Below are 24,655 nucleotides of genomic sequence, written 5' to 3'. Positions count from 1 at the left end.
AAATTAAGAGATGGTTTTTTCAAGAGAAGATATTCAGAAGGTGTGATTCAATTCCCATAAAATTTGAGTTTTTTTTTTTTTCTTTATTGTGGTTTCTTGTATTTCTTCATCATTAGTTCTTATCATGATATGATTTCCTCGGATTTGGGATGGCGTTCGAAAACCCCAAGCCCATCTACATACTCCTCTTAGTGAATTTTTTAATGTAAAGGCTATCTATCTCACCTTTTCATGTGCCAACTGTTTATGTATATATTATGATATATGATTAATGAATAATCTCCAAATGAAGGTGGAGGTTACAGCTTTGCAAACTATGAGGACAAGTTCAAAGAGGAGCTACCCATTCATGAGATAGTGCATTGCTTGTAATGTATTTAATTTGCGTTAAGAAAATATAATTTTAAAATAAATGTTTTTGATATAAAATCTCCTTTAAGAAATAGATATGGTTTGTTTCTAAAAATAAATAGAATTTAAAAAAAAAAAAAACAAGCAGACAAACACACAAAAAATCAGAAAATTGTTTATTAGAGTGAAGTAAATAATTTTAATTCTTAATTTTTCAACAATTAATATTTAATATATTTATAATTGTGCAATGTGAAGAAGTAATTTTTTCATCAATGTTGAGATTAATTATTTAAATTACTAAAATGATCGAGTTACTCATTATTCATCCCGAGGCATTAGGCATTTCATCAGCTCAACCTTGTTTCAAGTTGTTGATTAATTTCCTAGAGATAAACATAAAGTTTAAGCAGAAGCATAAAGTTCAACACTGTTCTCGGGAAACTTGAACCTCTTCTAAACTACAGAGGTAAGTTCCCCCATTCTCCTTCCCTTCTCACCTATTAATACAAAATAACCAAAAATAATAAATAAAAAAACTTTCAATATTCAATTCCAGAACAGAACACGGGCACACAAACCGAGAACGACTTGGGTTCTGGTGGCTCTGATTATGATTTTGGTGCAACACAACCAAAACTAACTTCAATCTAGCTCAACCCCTAAAATCAAGTAAAAATTTGTTGCAAATAAAAAAATGAAGATATCCGTCATGACCCACTCTACTTCAGAGCAAACGTAAACTCGAAAAACACACTTCAATTAATCGATCCAAGCTCAACAAACACAAAAGAGTCACAACACAAGTTCGAGTGAAGTAAACCAAGCAATCAGAATCAGCAAGATTGAAGGAGGAATGAACGCACCGCTACTCTGAGGTTCCATGATTGCGACAACTGTGTAGGAGAGGCCGTAGGAGGTGAGATTGAGGGTTCTGATGAAGTTGTCGAGGCCGACGATGTTGAACTCGCCGTCGCCGTCGATGAGTTGCGTGGCGCAGCAATCGTTTGTTGGCCATGGCTCGTGAAGCTGAAGTGGAAGTTGAGATCAGAGAAGTTTGGATCTTTGATTCACTTTGCTTCGAGTGGAGTTGTTCTTTGATTGTGGTGTGTGCTTACCTCCATTACTCGCATTGTTAGTAACAAACAAATAAAGCATATGGTGAAGCAAACATGCAGTGAAAAATAACATTAAAATGTGTCCTATGAAAACCATAATTAACGCATTCACTTATTTACTAAAATATCATCGATCATTTGTTAATGACAGTTTTGATAGAATCCTCATTGTTCCAGCGTATTAAAAAACCTTTTTTTTTTTGTAATAGTACTACTCCTCAATCCTCATGATTGAATCACACTCACGGTGAAAATTGGAAACAATCACGTTTATTAGGTGGAAAGATAACCACCAACATAATCATGTTTATAGCTTAATATTTATGTTTCAATAAAAATGAATTAGACATAATGACTTGAATTAGCCAATTAGCCATAATCGCATTCGACGTATCAACGTTTTATTGAAAGAAGCTAATGTAGTAATATGGCATAACCGCATAATAGCGTAAGGAATGCTTGAATTTGACAATTAGCCATAAGCTTATAAGTGGGAAAAGAAAAACTCATTTACATGAATAAAAACACACGTGGCTCGTGTTCTAACTTGGGAAGAGATGAAACTTTATATTCTATTCTTTAAGCACATGCAGCTAGCTTATAGCATGTTCCTTAGTAGAGAATACAAATAAATATTTATTTACTATAAAAAAAAGCTAGCAACTAAAAATCCAAATGTGATTATAGAAAAACCATGACCAGTTGTTATAAATATATTCAAGTCTTTAGTATTTTAAATAATTATTGGGAATTTAGTCAATACTCATTTTATTTAGCAAGTGATTAATTTTCGCCTCCCTTAAAAAAATTCTGATTTCGCCATTAGGTTGGAGTGAAACTGAAATATTATGGGGACTAACAAAACATTTTTTGTATTCTCCAAGATTTTTAATTAACATTATTTTGAATTCTGCAAAGAAAATTGTTAAATAAATTATCCACGGTATCATAAAACCGAAATGTTATTCTCTCTCTTTTTTATTTACAGCAAATTTTATTCTCTTTTAAAACCTACACAAAATACAAGTATAGTTTGCCAACTTCGCTTTGATGTGTTTTCCGGTCATTGGTTTGGGCTGTAAATAAGGTTTTCAGCGTGTACCAAATGCTGGGCTTTGTAGCTTGTAGCACTCAATTACAGTCCAGTCTCCATTGCTTGTAATGGATTTAATTTGCGTTAAGAAAATCTAATTTTAAAATAAATGTTTTTGATATAAATTCTCTTTTAAGAAATAGATATGGTTTGTTTCTAAAAATAAATAGAATTTTTTTAAAAAAAAAGAAGCAGCTTAGACAAACACACAAAAAATCAGAAAATTGTTTATTAGAGTGAAGCAAATAATTTTAATTCTTAATTACAAAAATCAACAATTAATATTTAATATATTTATAATTGTGCAATGTGAAGAAGTAATTTTTTCATCATTGTTGAGATTAATTATTTAAATTACTAAAATGATCGAGTTACTCATTATTCATCCTGAGGCATTTCATCAGCTCAACCTTGTTTCAAGTTGTTGATTAATTTCCTAGAGTAAACATAAAGTTTAAGCAGAAAATGATATATATATATATATATATATATATATATATATATATATATATATATATAAGAGGATTCGTTTTTTCTAAGACAAAGCCGAAACTAGTTTTAATTACGGCATGGAGAAAATATGAAAGAAGATAACAAAATAGTCTTCCATAAGTAGTCTGAATTTTCACAAGCTATGGAAGAAAAAAAATTACTATTATAAAGGCATTATCCGTAAGGAAATAAGAGTTAGCACCTCATTTAAGTCCTCAGTTAAAATCAGTTTGCATAGGTTGCATTTAAATGAGCTTTATATATTCAACAATAAACACGCCAGTTGATGGACACTGGCCCGCATTTTAGTTTTTTTCTTTTTCATATTAAAATTTTGACTTTTAATGAGTTGGTCCAAATAGTTTTTGTGAATTGGCTCAAGAAACACCAGCGTAGCAAACCGATGCTTGTAACGGGGAAGGGTCTTAGTGATCAAGTATACAATTGCCCTTGAGTCTGAGTTACAAATCATAGCCAAGGTTCAAAGACATCTTCACATGATTGATGCCAAGACACCCACCTACACATACTTGTATTGATTTCCCACCCTTATAAGTGCAATAACAGTGGCCTCTAAATATCCACCAACTTCCTTCAACTTTCCGGCCTAGGTGATATAAGGATGTTGGGTGGTGAAAGATAAAAAGGAAAAGAAGGAAAGATCACATAATTTGATCCCTCTTACTAACAAACTAACAATCAATATTTATTGATAAAAAAAATATTAAACTTTCCCGTAATTTATTATCTAGAAAAATCATGTTATGCATACACGGTTATAGAATTCTCTTTAACATTTTTCTTTTTGTAGTATTATGTCATATAGAAATTTGTAGCAACCTTTAACACGTGCTCTGCTATTGTCGCTAACGCAGTGATCAAGAGCGTGGTCAAAAGGTCAAGGAAACTGTACGACAAACATATTCAATTAACTGTGAATGATGAACAAGATCAGATATAGTTAATTTTATGCAGCTAGGCCAAGAACCCATATCGCGAACATCTATATATATAAATTATTGTCATAAAACAACCAAAAGGATATTTTTCAGGAAGACATAGAAGTTATTTGATAGATAATAATAAAGTTGTTACAATATTAATTGTAACTTATTTTTGAGCCTTTATAGTTAAGGAGCTCAAATTATTAACTGACATCATACAATACACAACACACACTACTGTATCCTGAAGCTTTGACGAATTGTAAAAACCTCAGGTTGCGTAACCATAACCAACGTTCCCAGCAATCTACAAGCTGCAATTACATTAGAGAAAACATTGAATCAGCATATGCTACTTTATAACAGCCAAAAATGTGATGAGTATATACATGTTTAATTTAATTAGTTCAGTATAGAAATATAACAATTTATCAGCTTCTGGATAAAGTTTTTGAAATATAAATAATTATTCTTGATAGATATGCTCATATATATACCTGAAAAATATGTTGGCATTTATGATAGGTAGGTAAGTTGTGGTCTATGGCTTGTTGGAGAAATGGCAACGATGGGGAATGGTGATTGCGACTCTGGGATCAACACCAACTCTCTTGAAAGCATCGGAGGAGAAAACAGCATAGAGGCAAGGGATGCTTACTTCTACAAGGTCATTGCAGCACTGTGAAGAAACAGGAGCCCATGCATTTCGTGCAGCCTTTTCGCAGTGACGCAGTTTATGCGTCAAAATTCTAAGTGTGCTAAACTTGCCGCATGGACCATTTTTCTCGTTTTCATGTTCAGGATAACTGTGGTCGTATTCAGCAACGGTCACAGTGATCAAAAGCAGCAGGAACACACCAACGAACTTGCTCATCTTAACTAAATGAATTTGATTGATGATTTACTCTTTTTAAGTAGCTTCAAGCTTGAAATACAACTCACAAAAATTGCCTTGCACCATGCTCTATATATACTGCTAGATTAGCAAGATAAAATAGTAAAATATGCACAAAACCTTGTTCACAAGCATCTGGATTTGGCATTCTTTAATTTGATGGGAGAAGGTAGGGTTACAGTTTCATGCCCGCAGATTCTTATACCGTAGAGAAGAAAGCAGGCCCGAGAATATTTTGAATCTGGAAGCACTGCAAAGCCTTGGTACGTAGTTGGTATTACAATATCTTACTCAACAGCTTGTATGTCTTACTTATGGAGGCTTTCTCTTATATATATATAAAGAATCGAAAAATAAATACTTTTTCAACGATGCTATTTTGTGAAACGTCATGCTATACTTAGACGGTCCATGGTTTATTAATAATATAAATAATGAAGGTGGCTCGGAGGTTGTCACAGAAGTCAAACTAGTCTTGAAAACTGAAAGTTTATCTCAAATGTGCTTGTTTGTTTAAGGAGGATGTTTTTCATAAGAGAATTTCATTATTTATAAATTTAATTCTGAGATTTATTTAAATAAATTTATAACAAATTATACGAAGGTCACAATAAATCAAGAATTTTTTTTTAATTGTATGAATGTAAATACATAAAAATATAGACGAAATCTGATTGCTTGACCTTTTAATACCAACACCATTCTTTGTTTTTCGTCAAGAATAAGGTTTTATTGCTGTATATTTAGAAAACAAGAAAAACAACAATTATTATACAACACATCATTTAGTTCGAGCAGGAGCGCAACTATATATATATATATATATATATATAGGGGTAACAGTCCCCTGAACATACTAAGTTACTTTGCATATATACTTAAAATAAATATCTGCCCTTAATTATTATTGGACCCTAATTGTAAATGACAAAGCCCACACCCCATGGAACAAATTATCCATTGCTTTATCTGTTTTAATAATTATATATATCTATATATATATATATATATATATATATATATATATATATATATATATATATATAACACTAAATAATTTACTTTTTGTTGTAAATCCCCTTAACTTTACAAAATGTAAATATAAAATTCAAGCTCCTTCATCTTTAATCTTAATTTTCACTTTTACATGTTAGTCCTCCCTTTGTAGTCACCTCTCCTTGTTGCTTCTTGCACTCCTGAGTCCTCACAATTGAATCTCACTCTATTACGAATATGACTAAATTATGTTATGCTAATTACACTAACAGGTATTTCATAATTCTTCTCTGTTGTTTTATTCATGATTTGTTGTATTTATAATGAAGTACAAGTCATGGTTGTTGTTGTCATTCATTGGCCAACTGGTGCAGAATATTCGAGAATAACATGAGTGAAGTTGCTTTGTTTGTAGGTTGGTTTGGGCCCTGACAATGACAACCCTCAAGGGTTATCAACGTCGTGAAAGGCGAGAGGATTGGGTGGTGACCTATGTTGCAAAGCATTAATCCTGTCCCTGTGCCTTTTCTTTGCTTGGTTGTGGCTCTTGGAAGCACTAGCAACTCTAACTTCTACTCCAATGGGTGCAGGCCACGAATGGAACTCACCAAATTGAAGAGATGATGTTGTTGCTGCATGGTCAGAAGAAGAAGAAGCAATAAGAGGGAGTGAGAGTTGTGAACGACGAACTACACGGCAAGGACCTTAACAACCGAACACTACTGTCAATGAAGCGCAGACCTGCGTCAGCCGTGGTGGTGGTGGAGGTAGTGGCTTTAGTGGTGGTGGTGGAGGTTATGGCTTCAATGGATACAACCGCGGTGGCGGTGGATATGGTGGTTGTGGAAGTGAGGCAAGGGTTTGGGAAAGGGAGGAGCCAAGGGACACAGGATAGTGTTGCCCGACAACATGCAGGGCATCACGAAACCCGGCATCAAGAGAATCGATGGCATCTTCTAAGAAAAAACCCGCAGAATCCTTAAGAACTTTCTAGAGAATGTTATTCGCAATGTTGTTACCTACAACGAGCACATGCTAGGATAAAGATGATTACCACTATGGATGTTGTTTATGCTTGCAAGAGGCAGGCCAGGGCTCTCTATGGTTTCTGTGGTCGTCGTGGTGGGTATAACCGTGATGGAGGAGTGTGGCTCGGGCCATGGGAAACCTCACAGGGAGTCATCACCTTCATCAATGCACGCTCCTCTGCTAGAATCTGTGACTTCTACATGGATTTTGTTTCCAGTTTTGGGTGTGAAGGGGGAGATGGTGGATGAAGAGTTTCCAGGATACCGCACAAACCTAGCAAGCAGTTCTTAGTACTTGCAAAATAGGGATTGAACTGGGTGTTCATAATAAGAAAGTAGATGGTGAAACAGAAAGGAAGGAACCTGTAGGGGGTAGAATTACTTTTTATTGTAAGTCCCCTTAACTTTACAAAATACAAATATAAAATTCAAACTCCTTAATCTTAAATCTTAATTTTCACTTTTACACGCTAGTCCTCACTCTGTTAGTTACCTTTCTCTAGGCAAGAAGCAACAATGAAAGGTAACTAACAGAGTGAGGACTAGTGTGTAAAAGTGAAAATTAAGATTTAAGATTAAGGAGTTTGAATTTTATATTTGTATTTTGTAAAGTTAAGGGGACTTACAATAAAAAGTAATTCTACCCCCCACAAGTTCCTTCCCTTCTGTTTCACCACCTACCTTCTTCTTATGAACACCCAGTTCAATCCCTATTTTGCAAGTACTCAGAACTGCTTGCTAGGTTTGTGCGGTATCATGGAAACTCTTCATCCACCATCTCCCCCCTCACACTCCCAAAACTGGAAACAAAATCCATGTAGAAGTCGCAGATTCTAGCAGAGGAGCGTGCGTTGATGAAGGTGATGACTCCCTGTGAGGTTTCCCATGGCCCGAGCCACACTCCTCCATCACGGTTATACCCACCACGATGACCACAGAAACCATAGAGAGCCCTGGCCTGCCTCTTGCAAGCATAAACAACATCCATAGTGGTAATCATCTTTATCCTAGCATGTGCTCGTTGTAGGTAACAATATTGCAAATAACATTCTCTAGAAAGTTCTTAAGGATTCTGCGGGTTTTTTCTTAGAAGATGCCATCGATTCTCTTGATGCCGGGTTTCGTGATGCCCTGCATGTTGTCGGGCAACACTATCCTGTGTCCCTTGGCTCCTCCCTTTCCCAAACCCTTGCCTCACTTCCACAACCACCATATCCACCGCCACCGCGGTTGTATCCATTGAAGCCATAACCTCCACCACCACCACTAAAGCCACTACCTCCACCACCACCACGGCTGACGCAGGTCTGCGCTTCATTGACAGTAGTGTTCGATTGTTAAGGTCCTTGCCGTGTAGTTCGTCATTCACAACTCTCACTCCCTCTTATTGCTTCTTCTTCTTCTGACCATGCAGCAACAACATCATCTCTTCAATTTGGTGAGTTCCATTCGTGGCCTGCACCCATTGGAGCAGAAGTTAGAGCTGCTAGTGCTTCCAAGAGCCACAATCAAGCAAAGAAAAGGCACAGGGACAGGATCAATGCTTTGCGATGCAGGTCACCACCCAATCCTCTCGCCTTTCACGACGTTGATAACCCTTGAGGGTTGTCATTGTCAGGGCCCAAACCAACCCACAAACAAAGCAACTTCAATCACATTTTTTTCTAAGCATACCCTTGTTTCTATTTTGTTTGTTTTTATTGTCCAACCTTGAGGAAAAGGTTGGTTTTCCAATGGTGGATAATGACAGCAATACTATACCAACACATAGTAGGCCCGAGAGGATGGTCAATAAGCCAACATACCTCAGAGATTACAAGTAAAGGAATGCAGGGTAGGATTGTCAATTGCGAAAAGCAATCTCACCACCATATCAACATTCTTTTATAACAACCCAGGATACTTATCCTTTTTCTGTTATTCTCGAATATTATGCACGAGTTGGCCAATGAATGGCAACAACAACCATGACTTGTACTTCATTATAAATACAACAAATCATGAATAAAACAACACAGAAGAATTATGAAATACCTGTTAGTGTAGTTAGCATAGCATAATTTAGTCTTATTCGTAACAGAGTGTGATTCAATCGTGAGGATTGAGGAGCGCAAGAAGCAACAAGGAGAGGTGACTGACAAAGGGAGGACTAACGTGTAAAAGTGAAAATTAAGATTAAAGATTAAGGAGTTTAAATTTTATATTTGTATTTTGTAAAGTTAAGGACAAAAAGTAAATTATTTGGTTATATATATATATATATATATATATATATATATATATATATATATATATATATATATATATATATATATATATATAATTATTAAAACAGATAAAGCAATGGATAATTCGTTCCATGGGGTGTGGGCTTTGTCATTTACAATTAGGGTCCAATAATAATTGAGGGCAGATATTTATTTTAAATATATATGCAAAGTAACTTAGTAAGTTCAGGGGACTGTTGCCTATATATATATATAGTTTCGCCCCTGCTCGAACTAGATGATGTGTTGTATAACAATTGTTGTTTTTCTTGTTTTTTAAATATACAGCAATAAAACCTTATTCTTGACGAAAAACAAAGAAGGGTGTTGGTATTAAAAGGTCAACCAATCAGATTTCGTCTATATTTTTATGCATTTAAATTCATACAATAAAAAAAATCTTGATTTATTGTGACCTTCGTATAATTTGTTATAAATTTATTTAAATAAATCTCAGAATTAAATTTATAAATAATGAAATTCTCTTATGAAAAACATCCTCCTTAAACAAACAAGCACATTTGAGATAAACTTTCAGTTTTCAAGACTAGTTTGATTTCTGTGACAACCTCTGAGCCACCTTCATTATTTATCTTATTAATAAACCATGGACCGTCTAAGTATAGCATGACGTTTCACAAAATAGCATCGTTGAAAAAGTATTTATTTTTCGATTCTTTATATATATATAAGAGAAAGCCTCCATAAGTAAGACATACAGGCTGTTGAGTAAGATATTGTAATACCAACTACGTGCCAAGGCTGTGCAGTGCTTCCTGATTCAAAATATCCTCCGGCCTGCTTTCTTCTCTACGGTAAGAATCTGCGGGCATGAAGCTGTAACCCTAACTTCTCCCATCAATTTAAAGAATGCCAAATCCAGATGCTTGTGAACAAGGTTTTGTGCATAGTTTACTAGTTTATCTTGCTAATCTAGCAGTATATATAGAGCATGGTGCAAGGCAATTTTTGTGAGTTGTATTTCAAGCTTGAAGCTACTTAAAAAGAGTAAATCATCAATCAAATTCATTTAGTTAAGATGAGCAAGTTCGTTGGTGTGTTCCTGCTGCTTTTGATCACTGTGACCGTTGCTGAATACGACCACAGTTATCCTGAACATGAAAACGAGAAAAATGGTCCATGCGGCAAGTTTAGCACACTTAGAATTTTGACGCATAAACTGCGTCACTGCGAAAAGGCTGCACGAAATGCATGGGTTCCTGTTTCTTCACAGTGCTGCAATGACCTTGTAGAAGTAAGCATCCCTTGCCTCTATGCTGTTTTCTCCTCCGATGCTTTCAAGAGAGTTGGTGTTGATCCCAGAGTCGCAATCACCATTCCCCATCGTTGCCATTTCTCCAACAAGCCATAGACCACAACTTACCTACCTATCATAAATGCCAACATATTTTTCAGGTATATATATGAGCATATCTATCAAGAATAATTATTTATATTTCAAAAACTTTATCCAGAAGCTGATAAATTGTTATATTTCTATACTGAACTAATTAAATTAAACATGTATATACTAATCACATTTTTGGCTGTTATAAAGTAGCATATGCTGATTCATTGTTTTCTCTAATGCAATTGCAGCTTGTAGATGGCTGAGAACGTTGGTTATGGTTACGCAACCTGAGGTTTTTACAATTCGTCAAAGCTTCAGGATACAGTAGTGTGTGTTGTGTATTGTATGTTGTCAGTTAATAATTTGAGCTCCTTAACTATAAAGGCTCATAAATAAGTTACAATTAATATTGTAACAACTTTATTATTATCTATCAAATAACTTCTCTGTCTTCCTGAAAATTATCCTTTTGGTTGTTTTATGACAATAATTTTTATATATAGATGTTAGCGATATGGGTTCTTGGCCTAGCTGCATAAAATTAACTATATCTGATCTTGTTCATCATTCACAGTTAATTGAATTGGTTTGTCGTATAGTTTCCTTGACCTTTTGGCCACGCTCTTGATCACTGCATTAGCGACAATAGCAGAGCACGTGTTAAAGGTTGCTACAAATTTTATGGATAAAATTATAAGTTTGGTCCCCATTTTATCTTTAATTTCGAATTTTGTTTCTCAATATAATTATTTATAATTTTTGTCTTCTTATTTAATCAAATCATACAATGTTAGTCCCTCAAGTTCACAATTGAATGTTGACCGTTATAAAGTAATGTTGACCGTCACGTGTCACGTTTTTATTGGATGATGACCGTCACGTGTCATGTTCTGATTGATCAATGAAAACAATAATGTATTTCATCTTTCATAGAGTTGACATCCAATCGAAACACGACATATGACACTCATCATTTAATAAGAACATCACACGTTTAACATTCTTTTATAAGTCAACGTCTAATTGTGGACTGAAGGACCAACATTGCATTAAATATTAGAATAAAATTTGTAAATAATTTTACCAGAAGACAAAATCCAAAAATAAAGATAAAATAAAGGACTAAAAATGTAATATTATCATTTCTATATGACATAATACTACCAAAAAAAATGTTAAAGAGAATTCTATAACCGTGTATGCATAACATGATTTTTCTACATAATAAATTACGGGAAAGTTTAAGATATTTTTTTATCGATACATATTAATTGTTACTAAAAGAGATCAAATTATATCATCTTTCCTTCTTTTTTCTTTCACCACCCAACAATATCACCACCGGAAAATTCGAGAAATCAAATGTATAATTTAATCTTTACAAACTACACAAAATGTCATTCACTTTAATTGTTTTCTTTTTAACTAATAATACTATACTTAAATCTTAAATATATAATTAAGTTAAATATTTAAAGAAAAAATTTAATACACCTAACGATTCTATTCAAGCAAGACAATAGAAAGGAAAAAAAATGAAGTAAAAAAAAACAAAAATAGATTACTTTTTATGCAGCGTGAAAAGAGGAGCTTAATTTCTTACATCTATCATACTCAATTCACTTGCAATAGAGAGAAACTAACACTTAGATCGGGATCAAGACGTAGAATGATTGGTCTAATAAATTTGGGAATTAAAACCTCTGCTCAAACTCCAATAGAAATGTATAATCCAGTCTGTAATGCGCATTGAAAAACCCTAATCTATCCTTGTCAAGCATCAAATTACTCGTGTTAACAAAGATGTCAATCAATCTCACCGTCAAATTCAGAAAGTGACACTAACAAAACACCACTTCCATTTCAAACCACATCACTATTTAATTTACAGTATTCATTCAGATTCAAATTATCTTTCACGTCTCAATGTGAAAAAAATAATCCTAAATCGGACTTTAGAACTAGTCGCATCAAACATCATCGCAATCGCAAAACCTACCTAGCTAGCGTGTGAAGGCGTAGAGAACGAGGGAGACGTAGATGAGGAGCGCGAGGGGGACGAATATGAGAAGCGGAACGACGGCGGCGTAGGTGTGTGAGCTTCCGCAGGCGAGGGTTCCGAGCTTGATCTGCGCCACGTTGACGAGCGCGAGCATGAGGAAGGCGCAGCCGGCGACGGATCCGACGCCGGAGACGAGCATGCCGAGGCGGAGGGCGGTGCGGTTGACGTCCGCGACGAGGTGGTCGACGACGGCGGGGTAGTGGAAGGAGGTGGTGCGGGAGAGGCGGATGGCCTGCTTGAGGGCGAGGGCGACGAGGCTGGAGAAGAGGAAGGAGCTGAAAGAGTAGACGTGGAAGGCGATGAGGTTCTCGGCGATGGCGGCGGTGGGGGCACACGCCGGATCGGAGTTGAGGCTGTTGGAAGGGTCGTTGGGGTTCCAGGTTAGGCCGATGAAGACGGCGAGGGTGAAGAGGGAGTTGACGTTCACTATCGCGTCTAAGGCCGTGATGTGGAGACTCGTGAACGAAGAAGATGAAGAAGACATTGTTGTTGCTGTTTTCACTTTCAGTTTCAGGGGAAAAGAAAGAAGACGGAGACGAAAATAGATGGAAATATGGAATCGCACTAGAAACGGCAGAGATCTGTAGCAACAAAAACACTTTTATTTTACCGACACACGTTTTCTTTAAATACAATAAATTTCTTACATTATCATTGGTCTTTTATCTTGTTTAACAGTTTTATTTAAGAGAAGAAAAAAAAATTCTACTGACAGTGTAACAAGAATCCATCATCAAAGGTAAATTTTTTATTTTTATTTTAATTATTTTTAAAATGTTATATTAATGAATAATTTATAATTAAATAATAATATAAAAATGTCTTTATCACTTTTAAATTCTTTATTTAAAATAGTGGAATCAAATGGTTTTTGATTAATGCAAACAATGTGTTAGAGAGTATTTGTCACAATTATTTTTGCCAATTTTCTTTACAAAATTTTAACCAAAATATGTAAAAAAACACACCAAATTTTATCAAAAATAATAAAATCTCAAAGTTTCCTTCTTCAAGCTTTAATATCAAATCATATAAAATCCTTTAAATTTCCATTGAATTTTTTTACTTCTAAACTTTTAAAATTATTTCTTGTTTTAAATTTATCAAAAACCTCCCAAATTTTGAATCAAAGAGTTGGAAGAAAATTAACAAAAGAACAATTTTTTTCTTAACTTTAAAAATTAAGAAATTTATTTAGCTCAAAAAATATAATTAATTTATCAAAGATTTAGGATTTAGCTTAATTGGATCAACAGTGCTTATCATCACAATTTTGGATGTGTCCTTATAGCATGCTAATTAATAATTTAATATGTGATTCCAAATCTATTTTCAAAGAAAATTGCAAAAGCAAGCTGACAAGGAGGAAGAGCGTGCGAAACGAAATTACGTAGACATTTTTCTCTCATATAATTTTTATATAATCCTTTTGTTCCTGACAACTAAAAGCATTTTGGGCATTTGGTCTAGTGGCATGATTCTCGCTTAGGGTGCGAGAGGTCCCGAGTTCAATTCTCGGAATGCCCCACTTTTTTATCTTTAATATACCTTGTTGACTTTTTTTTTTATGAAGTCTCATTTGTCAGTGGCCACTTTCTACCTTCAAAAACACATTTTAATCAATGCTACAAGAAAAATTGTGCAGAGGTCTCAGTTTTCAATTGAGATGGTTTCAATTAATTGACAAATATATCATTAAATGTCAACGTGATTCCCAGCATATTTAAATTCAAAAACAATGAATGCCAACTGCTTCAGAACTCAGATCTCAGTAAGCTACTGTAATAACACTACGAATTTGAATTCTCAACTACCAATAAATATATATATTCGTGAATGATACATATGTAAAAAGTTCAAAAAAATAATAATAAATGCTTTATAACAGTTTGTGCTCTACTAAATCCCCCTCCCTCCACCTAAGTAAACTTTGTGCCACCGAATCTCAACTTGGTATTGAGTGCTTTCAAATGGATAAAACCTTGCTAGTCATTTGGTCCTGTTTTTCACCTTCTGATGTTGTTGTTCCGTTTTCTTGCTGCTTGGGTTTGAACAATTCACCTCAGTTGAGTTGCTGCATATCTTAGTAGTCTTTGTCTCTACTCCAAGATAATTTGACAACACTCTCCTCACCCCAAAGCCGCGACGATGGGGTTTGATGTTGTTGTTGTTGTTGATGTTGATGTTGTGGAGGAAAGGAGTTCTCTCCCCTCTTGCAGGACTTATTAGTGGCACCGCCGCAGGTGAAAAGCTAGGTGTGCCAACTGATGCTTTGTGTGGAGTAGTGCCTGAGACAGACACTGAGAGTGGACGTGTAACCTTCTTTTGCTGAGAAACCACGTTAACTGTAGTGGTAGGAACCAATGCAAACCTCTCTGAATGTTTTGTCAAGTCATCCACATATAGCAAATCATCAATGCGGGCCACAATGTTAAAAGCCATGCTCTCCAAAACTCTTGAGTAGCTCTCTAGCACGGATTTTCCAACATCCTGAAATGTGTGAAAATGTGTCAATGATATATGCAACTATGGATGTATTAAAGGGAAAAAATTTATATTCCGTAAGTACTGTTGGTGTTGTTCTTCAATCAAAATTAGAGTTTCACCCTGGTAATTCATGTAATACTTCACGCAGATTATCAAGATACAAATTAAATTCTAATTGAAAAAACACCAACAACATCTAAGGAATTGTATCAAAATTTTGTCATAGAGAAAAATGCTCTCAACATCTAAGGAATTGTATCAACATCTAATTGAACCAACCTTGTTGCACTGGATCTTGCTGGTATCAAGGGTAGTTTGACTTAAGCCTGGGAACCGCTGCTTCAAGGAAACTAGAATGTTCTCAGCTCTATCTGCTAGTAGTTCTCTCTTATCTCCGTCAACCATGAAGTCCTTGACTATTTCCCATGATGATTTTGTGGTAGAACGGTTGGGGTTTGGTGAGGACCTAGAGTGAGCTCTTCGGCGCCATACATAAATTGCTGCTTCCACACGGTTTGCAATCTCTAGTGCAACATGTTCAGAGGATATGTCTAAGCAATCAAGAAGGCACTCCGGGGAGAATTGATCTGATGTTATGTAACGGTAAACAAAATCCCCCAAGCAAGTTCTTCCATTCTGCAAAAATCCATATTCAAGACAATGTCATAACTTGACACAAAATTAACTAGAGAACATCACATTGAAGGTAATATACATGTTTTTTTTTTCAGGGTGATCCCAATGTATTTCGATCAAGAGTCAGCAAATGTTCCCTCGAGGTATTCAAGTCCATCTAAGGCTATATACACACGAACCTGAAGATTGAACCTTGACCACAGGTTAAGGCAATGTACATTTATGCAAAAGAACGATATGTGCTAGTCCCTGTAGGTTATTTGTATATAACCAAGGTATGCCATGTATTGGTATTATCAATATGCTTTGTTTGGTCATTTATCTTAATCATAGAATGACATAAGGCGACAAAAGTCTATTAATGATAGAATTTAGATTAGACCTTAGGAAGAACTTCCAAATATGACTCAGGAACTTCCATTTCAGCCAAAGCAATGCTGTTGATAGCCATGGCTGCTTTTAGTATTTGGTTTGCACATTCTCGAGAGTGATTCAACTGTTTTCTTGAGTCTTCACCGAGTCCTGCAGGGGGAACACGAGGTACGGGAAGCCACCACTTCTCTTCTTGCCGCTGAATTGTTTTCCGAAAAGAGACCGAACCATCTGCATCTGGGGCTACAATTCCTTGGTCTACATACCAAAACTCTGTAGCAGTGAAACTGTCTAAAATTCCCTGTTATTATAGAAAATGCACATTGAGGCCACAATCATTCAATGATGTAACAGCCAACTACTATTCACTAGTGAGCCATGAGAGAACAAGATTCAAATACTCACGAGAAGCATGTTGTCAAGTTTGCGAAGAGCTGGAAGATTGGTAAAAATATCTGCCCTAGGCCTGCAAGTCATTACCTGCAGAATGCACCATATTAGAAACATCATAAATTCATGATTCATTAATTCCCCTTTTGAATAAAATCAGAGTTCAGCATTGAAATTAAGATTCAGTCCAATTTTACCTCGAGCTTACTCCCATCAGGATATGTTTGCCAAGAAGGCATCAACTCGACAATGTAATCACTAACACTAACAAGCCATTCCATCTCTCTCTGCCACATTTCTTTCTTCTCAGAAGGTAAGGGTTCTAGTCTCCATAATTGCCCAAATACAGTTGCTACACGTTGCAAATAATCCAAATTTGAATAAGTTATAAAACTCAAATTTAAAACCAGAACAGAAAATTCAAAAATTTGAACTAATTGCCAACATAGACAAACTAAACAGTTTCTCAATTACATCGTGAGCCTATGTCAGTGCCTGCAAGAGAGAAACCATACCGCACAGATTAGTAATGGCATTAGAGATGGCCAAAGCAGTGCAAACCCCTTTTCCAGAACCTGACATATCTTCACCAAGCAACAATTTTGCAAACCTCTCCTTCATCATGTCAACTTCTGTTTCAAACAACAACAACAAAAAAAAAAAAAACAAATCCAATAACTAGCACTAATTAGAGTTATTAGACAACAAAGTCAAAGGGATATTATTAATGACTTAAAAAAGGGATTATTAATTCCAACCAATTTAACTAAACAAAATAGTCTCTATCCTTTAAAATTCCTGATTCTACAATCCTTTTCTAGTTTCCAAACACAGCATATCCATTTATCTCATAACATATTAAAAAAAAGACTAACCTGACAACTTCAAAGCAATACTGGTAAACTTTTTGTCTTCCAAGTGGGATTTATGTTTGTTTTCTTTTTCATCAGAATTAGAGCGCTTGGAGATTGTGGCCTTGAGAATAGGCCAACCAAGAGGAGCAGGTGAAGAAGACCCTTTTGTCTTAGCTTCTTCAGCAGAAACTGAGGAGCTGGATCCACAGAAACTGGTTTCACTGGAAGAATCTGTGGTGAGACAAGACAAAACAACCCCATCTCTTTTCTTTTGAGAATTTTCGTTCTTCTTAGATAAAGCATCCATCTTTGAGGAAAAGAAAGTGTTTTGGGTTCGAAAAGGCAAATGGGGCAGTCACCACTCGCGCAGATAAGAAGATACTGGGAACGTGGGTTCAGACATAACGGTAAGACAAGTGTGTGAGGATATATGAAGGGACCGCTAAGGTTGTTTCATGGAAAGAAAAGACGATGTAAGGATGAAGACGTGTGGCTTTTTCCGAAAAGGATTGTGAGATTCTGCAATGCAGTGCATACAACAACAAATTTGATTTCTAGTTTTGAAGGTATTATTACCAAAATACTAACGTCTCTCTTCTGGCTTTCGCTCTCAGAGTATTCGGGTACGTTCAAAATATATCAATAAAAAAATTTGAACCTGGTAGCTGTGGGAGTAAGTAAGCAGAGAGAGGGAGCTACAATACAACAACACGCTGAGATACATAATTACTTTTTTGGCCTTTCACATTATTGTTGCAACATTTTGCACCTGTGCTTTACTGACACATAACCAGCAAATCACTATTTTCAGTGTCTAAAAATGTAAGAAAAATGTTTGATGACACCCAATGTACTGTCCTGTCCGCCCAGAGAGACTAAATAAAGAGAGATAAAATAATAAGTATGTCAGTGTGTATGACTTGATAAAAAGTAAAAGATAAAAAATAAGATATGTTAGTAGAATATTTAAAATAAAAAGTAATTTATGTATAATTATTTAAAATATATAGCACTATTATCTTAATAATTAAATTGAAAAAATTTAAATAAGAATATGAAAGTGTAGTTTTTCTTTGGATGATGACTGAAAGTATAGTTTATTAATTATATTACTTTAAATTTAAAAAAAACAAAGAGTGTTAATTAGTACTCTTTCTAGTACCTACATATTATTTTTTATTGATTAAAAAGTATGAAATCATGATAGATTCATTAAATAGGATCTGCGACTTTTGTAATTTAAAAAAAAAAACTAATAAGAGTGTGTTAAATGAATGTATAAGAGAGTGTGTATATAATATTTCTTTCTTAAAAAAAAAATATCTGACTTATTTGACAATGAGTTATTAAGTTTTAAAATGTAGATGAAATAATTAAAAATTTCAAAAAGTTTATTTGAAATTTATTTATTTGTAAGAACTGAAATGATACTTTTATGCAAATGATAAGTACTAGTATATCACGTTTACAGAAGATTTTGCACCCACCTAGGATTACTTACTTACTAGACGAAAATAGATAGTAGTATTTTAATCACAATGGAATCTCTTGTTTAATGTTTGAGTTTGTTGGATTGTGTGGGGCTCATGGTGCATTTGATAAGAGATAAAGTGAGAGTAGAAAAAATAAAGAAGAAAGAAAACACAATTTATGAAATATTTTCTTTTATTTGATGGGAGAGAAAATGAAAAAAAGAAAAGAAAAAGAGGTAACTTTTAAAAATAAAATTTGAAAATTTTCCTTTCTTTCTAATTCATTTAAAAAAAAAATCATCCAACCAAAAGGATCATTAGTGAAGTTTGTAGTACTAATTAAAGAAAGTTGTATAATAACCTAATAATTTATGTGGAGCGATAGATAGCGTTCGTGTTTTAAAATTTGAATAGTATGGCGTGAAATAGTTATAGGGGCTTTGATGGGAAATGCATGCCACCATCATTAGGGCATAATTGGTCCCGCTTGTCTATATCTTCCAACTCCTGCTATCAAAGTTCTTGATGGCATTTATCGACATTGAATTTTGTTTGATTCGATTGCATTAAAAAGAACAGCATCCTTACTTAACTCCGAATGAGAATTTAGGAGGTATAATTTTTTAGTATAATATCAGCTACTCCACTTGGAAATTTTGTCCATTGATTTTTTTTTAAAATATAGAGTTTAGTTAGCTGGTTTGTTGAAATTGTTATTTTTGTTAATATGTTACTGTTACATATTCATGTGAGCGGCGAAAGAAGGAGATGGAGTTATGGTCATTCCTAAATTTGTTTAACTTATATTTTTTGACTCCTTTTTCCTATATATATATATATATATATATATATATTACTTCATTTGATATATTCTTTTTGTTATATGCTATTTTTATACTCAATATAGACTATAGTTATATATTTATTTTATTTTTAAATAAGAATTATTAATTATAATAAATTTCTTACATAAATTAATTATGCACACCAAATTTTATTTATTTTTAACTAAATTATGCATTTTTATCACTTTTTCTTAATGTATTTTTATCTTAAACCACCTAAAATTAAAACTCTAACTCCACCCTGTTCACTGCAATAAAATATTTCGAAGGTGAAATTCAAACTGGCTTTATTATCAAAATAATATAGACATGTTCATGACTATCTAAATGAAACACAAAATCAATACTAGTATTAAACAATATACTATTGCATGTACTCTCTCTCTCTCTCTCTCTCTCTCTCTCTCTCTCTCTCTCTCTCTCTCTCTCTCTCTCTCTCTCTCTAACCTCATAATTTACAAACATGCATGCATTTAATTTAGTTTATTTCAAAGAATAATACGTATTTTTAACTTCTTGAAAGGGTTTCTTGGTGATTATTTTAAAAAAAAAATCCTGAATATGCACTATATTTTTAAAATCTATTTTTTACTTGAACAAAAGCAAACCGTAATTGTATTAAACTTTGAATAATACGAAGGTTTTGACTTGTGACCTATCAATCAAGGGTTATCCAGTAATTTCCATGATCAATTCATTGGTAAAACCTTATTACTATCAGTTGTCGACGAAGTGCCATTCCATAATTTGTCAGTTAATGTCTGTTTTTTAATTCAACTTATAACCAACATATGGCCGTTAAAGAGCAGTTAAGCCTTGACAGAAAGTTGCTCATATCCTTTAAGATAATCTTCTTTCGTTGTCTTTTCCAAATTTAATTAATTAATTAAATGAAGATCCGATTATCAAACTAAACTGGATTCTCTATAGTTATTATATTGTTATAGTTCTTCAACAAAAATGATATTATTACAGAGAAATATGTAAACATAATTAGTAGATATTACAGCTAATCAAATATATCGTCTACATTGTTTAATTATTTCTAACTTCAATCAAAACATATACGTAGTTAAGCAAAAAAGTCCAAATAGTAGTGTTGCCTTTAGCCATAACCATGACCTAAACTTTATGATATATGATTTAGTATGCATATGATATGATATATATATATATATATATATATATATATATATATATATATATATATATATAATTTAGAAACACTATTTCTAACTGACTATCATTTATCATAATTTAAATTTATTGAAAATCACAAACAACATCAAATTTTACTCATAATTTGTAAATTTAATAAATTTTAGTAAAAAATAGTGTCTTAAAAAATGAGTTAATCAATGTATTACTAATATTCATCCAATATTACAAATTAAGTTGATTTTAAGAACGCATAAATCTAATCAAACAAACCATCTAGTTATATATTGCACAATCCAATTAAATTAACCACAAACATGGTTATCATTATTTTATATCTTTTAGAAACATGATATTATTATCGCAATAACTATTTTTTCTAGTTGTCTTACACTCTTGGTATTTATTTGATTGAGATCAAACAAGAAAAAAAGAAGGAAATTTCAAATTTTAGTGTGAATTTCATGCTTTTATTTTTTTTTTACTTTAATTTAAATATTTTATTCTTTAATCCAACTAAGCAATCCCTTCTACTAAAGTACATGATAGGCGTCACAACTACTTTTGATTGCATGACCATAAAATTTGCCTAATAATCAGGAACTGTAGTAATATTCGGTTAAAAAAGTATGTCTTTTTAATAGTATAAAGTATAAAGAAGGTCTACTACGGCGTAGGTCTGCCATGACTGAAAAATGCGACTCAGGGAAGCTAGGAGAAAAAATTCATCAAACAAGCTAGTACATTTACATTTGTTGTTTCCCTTAAAACATGCCTTCTTGTTTCCTAACTAATAATACATTTGTGCATTACAAACATTACAATTGATGTAACATTTCTTTAATTAATGGCTTTTAAACCTCCCTTACCACCCAAAAAAACGTTACTATAATTATAAAAAAAATATACTATATTACAACTTTTGTAGTTAAAGTCATAATTTTATAGCAAATTGGACTTTTTTACTCTCTTCGTTTCCAAACAATACTTATTTTAATTTTTCAAGTTGACATATCTCACATAAAAAAGTGTTTTAGAAGTAATTTTATGTTTAGATCGAGATGTTAGTTTTTTTTTTTAAGAAGATATAGATGTTATTGTTCTCTATGAAGAAAGAATCCAAATATCTTAATTAATTTAGGGATTTAATTAGAATGCATTGGCACTTTAAAAAAATATGTATTATTATCTAATTAAAAATTGTCATATATGAATAATGTGTTGACTTATATAATAAAATCTTAATTTAATTTATTTTTTATTAAAAACTAAATCCAGAGTTTATTTTTTTATGTATTATTAGTTTTAAAAAATACATCAATAGTTAATCAAAATTATCTAGAGTATAATTTTTAAAATAATTACAATAAAAATAAATCATTTTGTTATATATGGCAATTTATAATTAAATAAAAGCATAAAAATATATTAGAAGTACATTCTAACTAAATTTCTTTAAAAATTAATTGATTTGTCATTCTGTATAAAGAACGCTAACATAATTCCATTAACGTTTTCCTCTATATATTCTTCTTCCTTTTTTTTTCTGTCACAATGCACGGAGATGACTTTCATACAAACTTCAATTCAAATTTATCTAACTTTTTCCGTTGAAATCCAACTTACAAAGCAACGAAGGGATCAGAAGCTAAAGGCCAAAATGCCTACAACGGTTGCACGTTGTTTTTGACAATGGATTTGTTAAAGTAAAGTGAAAAAGGAAACTGTTATTATATCCGTTTATTAAAGCAGAGGCACCGTTAGTTCTTGACTTTTTTAAGTCCATGGCCGCTACTTTTTTCAAAACTCATTTTTTTGTGAACCTTTTTAAATTTACTTTCCGCTTTTTGCTTCACGGAATACAGTAGAGTGTGGATTATCTAGCCATCTCAAGTTCTGAGAATTTTCAGTGCACATCTCACACCTCGGATCCTGAAATACTTCAAAGGGGGATCCAAATCTTTTTTACACCATTGTTTAATTATTTAATTTCTAATAAATAATTATTTGACAAATAAAAAAATTTCAAAAAAAATATTAATTTTATGTGTAAAAGAAGTAAAATCTACTATTAAACAAACATTAAATCAATATTCTATTTTTCTTATTAAATTTTTTCTATTGATATTAATTTATTTTGCTTCTCATGTATACAAACAATCTTGAGGGAGGGTGGCCAAGGCCATATTGTCCCAACCCCTTCCCCCTCCCCCTAAATTTGTCCCTAAATCTCACCATGTGTGTGTATATTTGAATTTTTGTCCAAAATGCAGCCACATGCAAATCCAATTGACAAAACGTAAGGTATGTTTGAGTATTCGGTAGTTAAACTTTAAATGACATTTCCTAAAGGGATCAAAACGATGTCTTATATGTTTGTCTATCGAACGTGTCTAAGAACACATACATCACTAATTGAACGAAAATCCAAACATGTATGCAAAAGACATCCCTTTAATCCGTTTATGAAACGTGATTTGGAGGCCGGTCACTTACTCAAACATAATTATGTTCATAAATTTTATCAGGTTAAATATGTTTTTATGCTCGTGATCCGAGCGATTATAGATTATTTGAACCCAATTTGATACCCTTTAGTAGATACTATGGGTAACAAACGGACTTGTCTGATTGGGCCAGTTTATTTAACATACTTTCTTAGACATACTGGCTTATGAGCATATAACATTTGTTTTTACAATTCTCCTCCAATGCATTGACTTACTCCTCCCAATCCCAAATTAATTGCAGGTTTGGAAAGCTTCTGATTGTTCTTTGAATTTAAACCAAGAACAAACAGTAAACGTACACTAAGTTGGAGTCTACATCTACAACGTTATGTCTTTTCAACTGTGGATTTCAATTTTCAAACCCTCCTAAACCAATATGAATCTTTATCTGTATATATAAAAAATTGATGGTTTTAAAACAGAGCTCCAGCATGTGCTGTTCAGATAATTGCAGAATATCCAAGATTCCACGGCGACGCTAAAAGAGTATTTCAATAAATTCTCCTGTTAGCGTGGACCACTTCTAATGCTACCATTAGCATGGACCACCTTTAATAAAATCTAGGTATTATATCACATCCACTTCATTGTCCATTTCATATAAGCTTCATTAAGTCAAAACAAAAGAAATTTTGAAAAACAAAATGGTCTCGTACATGTGAAATTATTATTTTCACCCGATATCAGATTATTACTCGGTTGATTGGGATGTTCTACAATTCCCCCAACATATTGTAGTATAGATAGTCTTTTGATTGATGATGATTGACCCAAGTGATGAGTGACTTATATTTTTTAATTAAATTATTATAATCTTGATTGGTGCTTAGATATGTAACAGATCGTGTTGAGAGAAAAAAATAATATTTTTTAAATAAATATAGATCTTAATTAATGTGTACTCATGATCCTTAAAAAAAATTATCATTATTTTTGACAAAAATAACTTCGTAACAATATTATAATAAAAAAAATATAGATAGTGTTGATTATGTGAATAAATAAAATTAAAAGATTTTAAATGTTATGCCACAATTTTAAGAATATTGCAAATCAATTACTGTATTTATTTAATTTAACAGTAATATTGTTATTTTATATTATAAAGTAATTTAAAAACATGACCTTCTCTCGGTAGGTTGCAGCAAATAGCAACCTTTCAGTAGAATGTAATCTTTTGGCAATTGGGTAGTCATGGATCACCGTTCAGTTAAGTCCAAACCCAATTTGCCACATTTGGAGGTCAGCTTATGTGATTATTTCTCCAACCAAGTTCCTTTCCTTCCAATGCATATATTTTCTAAGATCAGTATAATTATTATTTCTTAATACGT

The 24,655-nt window shown here is 33.1% G+C and overlaps 2 protein-coding genes, 2 long non-coding RNA genes and 1 other non-coding gene across 6 annotated transcripts; 2 read left to right on the top strand and 3 right to left on the bottom strand.

Moving 5' to 3' along the window:
* Positions 1–4,045: 4,045 nt before the first annotated feature.
* Positions 4,046–4,947, bottom strand: LOC114396256. The gene is made up of 2 exons (XR_003663267.1): positions 4,496–4,947; positions 4,046–4,312 (listed from the first exon to the last, which is right to left on the bottom strand). It is a non-coding gene; the product is annotated as an uncharacterized LOC114396256 (long non-coding RNA).
* A 5,199-nt stretch (positions 4,948–10,146) lies between these two features.
* On the top strand, positions 10,147–11,035 carry LOC114396254. Its single transcript, XR_003663265.1, has 2 exons — positions 10,147–10,600; positions 10,784–11,035. It is a non-coding gene; the product is annotated as an uncharacterized LOC114396254 (long non-coding RNA).
* A 1,224-nt stretch (positions 11,036–12,259) lies between these two features.
* LOC114396250 lies at positions 12,260–13,200 on the bottom strand. The gene has a single exon (XM_028358151.1). The coding sequence runs from the start codon at positions 13,079–13,081 to the stop codon at positions 12,539–12,541; it is 543 nt and encodes a 180-aa protein (XP_028213952.1). The 5' UTR covers positions 13,082–13,200; the 3' UTR covers positions 12,260–12,538.
* Positions 13,201–14,052: 852 nt separating this feature from the next.
* On the top strand, positions 14,053–14,124 carry TRNAP-AGG. Its single transcript has one exon. It is a non-coding gene; the product is annotated as a tRNA-Pro (tRNA).
* Positions 14,125–14,347: 223 nt separating this feature from the next.
* Positions 14,348–17,959, bottom strand: LOC114396248 (rop guanine nucleotide exchange factor 5-like). Of its 2 annotated transcripts, none has more exons than XM_028358150.1 (7): positions 17,358–17,959; positions 16,998–17,111; positions 16,680–16,834; positions 16,498–16,572; positions 16,103–16,393; positions 15,364–15,720; positions 14,348–15,087 (listed from the first exon to the last, which is right to left on the bottom strand). In XM_028358150.1, exons 1-7 carry the CDS (start codon positions 17,641–17,643, stop codon positions 14,587–14,589), a joined length of 1,779 nt encoding a protein of 592 aa, XP_028213951.1. In that variant the 5' UTR covers positions 17,644–17,959; the 3' UTR covers positions 14,348–14,586. The 2 variants fall into 2 exon arrangements, with proteins under 2 accessions (XP_028213951.1, XP_028213950.1); XM_028358149.1 differs by having other exon boundaries at positions 16,998–17,114; positions 17,358–17,958.
* Positions 17,960–24,655: the final 6,696 nt, after the last annotated feature.

Source organism: Glycine soja, chromosome 18, assembly GCF_004193775.1.
Source record: "Glycine soja cultivar W05 chromosome 18, ASM419377v2, whole genome shotgun sequence".
NCBI classification, from domain to species: domain Eukaryota; kingdom Viridiplantae; phylum Streptophyta; class Magnoliopsida; order Fabales; family Fabaceae; genus Glycine; species Glycine soja.
The sequence above is the reverse complement of the archived record's forward strand: the minus strand, read 5'-3'. Positions and strand labels throughout refer to the sequence as shown.